Source organism: Varroa jacobsoni, unplaced genomic scaffold (assembly GCF_002532875.2).
Source record: "Varroa jacobsoni isolate VJ856 unplaced genomic scaffold, vjacob_1.0 scaffold_146, whole genome shotgun sequence".
In the NCBI taxonomy this organism is placed as follows: domain Eukaryota; kingdom Metazoa; phylum Arthropoda; class Arachnida; order Mesostigmata; family Varroidae; genus Varroa; species Varroa jacobsoni.
In genome coordinates, this window is record NW_019213048.1 from 103,642 (window position 1) to 107,160 (window position 3,519).

The window sequence follows — 3,519 nt, forward strand, 5'->3', positions numbered from 1 at the left end:
GATGCCAGCTGTTGGGGTTGGCTCTTATTTGCAAGGCAAGCGGGTTCAAGGAAAACACGTTTTGCGTGATTCAATGGGTGAAGATCGTTCTTCATCGAACACAATATTGGTATACAAATACTAATTCAAGTACTTTTTAGAAGAACTCTATGATTTTACAAGTTAGAGAGGACGCATTGCATAGCGAGGCCCAAACCCACAGTTATAGACTGAGGTCGATCCTATACCAACAAACACATGAACGTAAAGAATTCATGTGCATGTATATGTACATATGTATTGCATGCCTATGTACATATGTACCCTTGAGTATTCGATATTGGCAGTCAAAATCTTCTAAAACCTCAATTAATTTAATCTGCCTTTTTTTTGTTAAGGTATAGAATTACATATAGCAATTGAAGTTCTCAGTCATGTTGGCCGGATTTAAGAAGACGTCAAATGTATAAGCAAGAGCAGTAAAGGCCTGCGACGCATGGGGCATAACAGGCGAAAGTATATTGTTCGGCAGAGCGAAGTATATTATAAACGCGGAAGTCATCTTTAAATGTTATAAAACGGACAGGAATTAGCCTTCATAGTATGGTGAACCTTACTGATTTGTCGCGAAGCCTATTCGGAGCCAGAGAAAGGTCGATTTTAATAACCAATCTGAATACATTCTGTAAGATCGAGCCACCCTTACTAATACAGCGAAGGCTTGTTGTGACGTGCACGTCAGAACAGAATCGGCGGATCGTAATCCCCAAGCCTGAAAGTAGTATAAAAGCAAAAGGACTAGCCAGAAGAACCTGCTTGGAATCACACCAACCTGGCAGTGTGATCCCAATCAGGGCCTTTCGGTCCAACCGGTCGTATCTCAATTCTGATGCAAATTCGTAAAATCTAAAAAATGATCGTGTTTACAACCATCGGGTGCTTATCTTTCGTGACGATACTTCCGCTCGTCTGGGGTTCGTCATCGCTAGAAGAGCAATTCGAGATGAACAAACCGCTTCGCATTTGCGGATCACGCATGGCCGATATTCTGGAGAAAATATGCGCAGATTACGGTGGTGTGGCTAAACGAGCCGACATGCAGCTTCTTCAAAACGGTAAGCGTTCAATACGATTGTGACTTTCTGTTGAATGGGTTTAAAGTGCAATTGCTTAACTACGATAAGTTATGAATTTAAGAAACTTTATAACAAAGTTTCTTAACAACAAATGGGTTTCTTAAAAACCGCATGGGTTCACGAAACGATCACTGCGAGGATGGCCAAATCGACTTCGTTAATCCTTCGATTTCACAGGAAAAACTTAGCTCGTTGGTCATCTTAGACGACAAGTGAAAAATAGATAGCCTTGTAGGATATATTTGGGCCGGATTTTTCTCTATTGCCGCAGCGTTGTCCGTGAGGTATGCTTTAGAATAGTAGAGGTTACTTGAAAATCATTTATTAATTAGAATTTTCGTTACGAGTGAGCTGCTAAATAGAAACACCTGATTTGTGTTATACGGAATAGGTCAAAACATTTTATATCACTCACTCTGGCTAATACGTTGGTGATGGGATACAGTGGTACATATACAAGCGTATTATTGTTTTTAATAATAATAATAATAACAAGCTTTATTAGGATCTGTTTATTATGACATGTCAATTCAACACGATCATTTATAGTAATTTGCTTAAACCCGCTTCTAGTAAGACATAATATTCTCATAGATAAAGGCACTCCAAACACACTGGATAGAAGGCTGACACTTTTTATCGTCTGGTTTACGTATGGCCTTAAACATTTTGACAGCTTGCCACTATCATTAGCCCTGACGCCAATTTAGGCAAAGATGAGTTTTCGTAATACATATTTCTAAATTAGACTGAAGAACGCATACTATTATTGTTAATATCATTAAGATTATACGTGTGTATATATGCATATTTCAGGATCGCCGGAAAACCCCTGGGGTGTTGGGTTAAGCATATGGGAGACGTCTCCTTTTAGTGGATTCGAGTTGGCTAGGATGCGACGGCGCGATTCCCTCAGTGAGACATGCAGAATTAATCCTGAAGACAAGCTTCTTTGCCAATGCTGCCCGAAATACAACAACAATCAAGGCTGTACAATATTCCAAATTTTAAGTTTCTGCGCATCAAAGACCAAACAGCCTAGAAAGTGGTGAAGAGTGGCTGGAAGTTACGTCCAACATGAAATGCATCGTTGTCGTCTGCTATAACTTGTCAACAAGACAGTAATAGCGAATTCTATGTTTATTCAAAAAGAAGAATAACATGTGAAATCTGACTTATAGAGATCCACAAGTTTCGCCCAACCCTTTCCCTTAGTAGCACTGAAGAAGGCGAAGTGTAATCATACACAATGGTCGTACAGTAACTACAATAACGAAAAAAAGATCTTCAATCGACAGTGCCACAACATGTAAGACGTCATGTGATATTCGATGTACGAGGTGGTCGTTGATGGTATCAGCAAAGTGTACCATGAAGGTATCTTTTAATGGAAGTGATGTAATTGCGGGGAATTCAGCTAGGAGGTCGATTTTATGCTATCTCGAGAGAGCCCTGTCATGTTCGCATATGCCACATGCCACTTAAGACACTTAATAATAGAAAAAATTCTACGGCAAGAGGTACTGCATCGGTGGCCTGTTCATGAGGTAGCCTTTACGTGTGGTAAACAAGCACACGGAAGAGCGTGTTTGTTCAATGAATATATATGTTTTCTCTCAATTCAGTGTTCCCTTTATTTTTAGTAGAATCAAGCAAATCAACGTTTAGCCTGTTGAATCTCCAAGACTTGCTACCAGAAAGGCGCATCTTCTAAACCTAACGTCAAGGTTTTTGCCTACAGTATTTGAGTAGGTCTGACTGGCTGTTCATCGGCAGCGGTAAACAGAATTATGCTCTCGGGTTTGCTGGGAGCGACAAGAAGTAAGGTTATGATCTACAGCCTCTTTGCTTTGGAGTATTTAATATGAGACATACTGGTGGAACGCGATTGTGCCTTGTCGTCTGTTACACTGGATAAGCCGATTTTTTAAGTGCTTGTGACGTTTTAGTAATGTAGTGGTACGCTTAGTGTTAGTAACAGTAAAGAGTCGGCGTGCCTCCAGTTTATAAACGAAAAATGTTTGCCCTACAGCTCTCGAAACTGATTTCCTGCTACGTCATCTTACGTTATACGTCGAATATTATTGAATAAATATGTATTGTTATTAAAAAAAAAAAGACCAAACTGTTTAGTTCAAGATTCCGCTGGTGAAAAGGCTATAAAAAGCAACCAATTAGGGTAATCCAATTGAGTGTTTGTATATCTTCAACAGGAAGGCATATATAGCCTCTTAATCTTATCCTTTGTTCGAAGAAGAAGCACAAAAGCTGTTTAGGCCTTATGCTGAATAGCCTAGGGCGTAAAAGTATTGCCCGCAACGGGGGCATATTTCATGCGGATGATATATTTCAGCATGACGCAGAAGGAGGGACCGCCTCACGTTACAGAAGACTTTACTCTTAT

General features: G+C 39.9%; 1 protein-coding gene across 1 annotated transcript; it reads left to right on the forward strand.

Moving 5' to 3' along the window:
* The first annotated feature begins 524 nt into the window (after nt 1-524).
* On the forward strand, nt 525-3,240 carry LOC111269418 (uncharacterized). Its single transcript, XM_022849001.2, has 2 exons — nt 525-1,094; nt 1,932-3,240. The coding sequence occupies exons 1-2, from the start codon at nt 893-895 to the stop codon at nt 2,165-2,167; spliced, it is 438 nt and encodes a 145-aa protein (XP_022704736.1). The 5' UTR covers nt 525-892; the 3' UTR covers nt 2,168-3,240.
* Nucleotides 3,241-3,519: the final 279 nt, after the last annotated feature.

What these genes read in the sequence shown, in the direction of transcription:
- LOC111269418 (XM_022849001.2), top strand. Translation starts at nt 893, where the DNA reads ATGATCGTGTTTACAACCATCGGGTGCTTATCTTTCGTGACGATACTT. An exon ending in CATGCAGCTTCTTCAAAACG is followed by an intron (nt 1,095 to 1,931) that starts GTAAGCGTTCAA and finishes TGCATATTTCAG; the next exon opens with GATCGCCGGAAAACCCCTGG.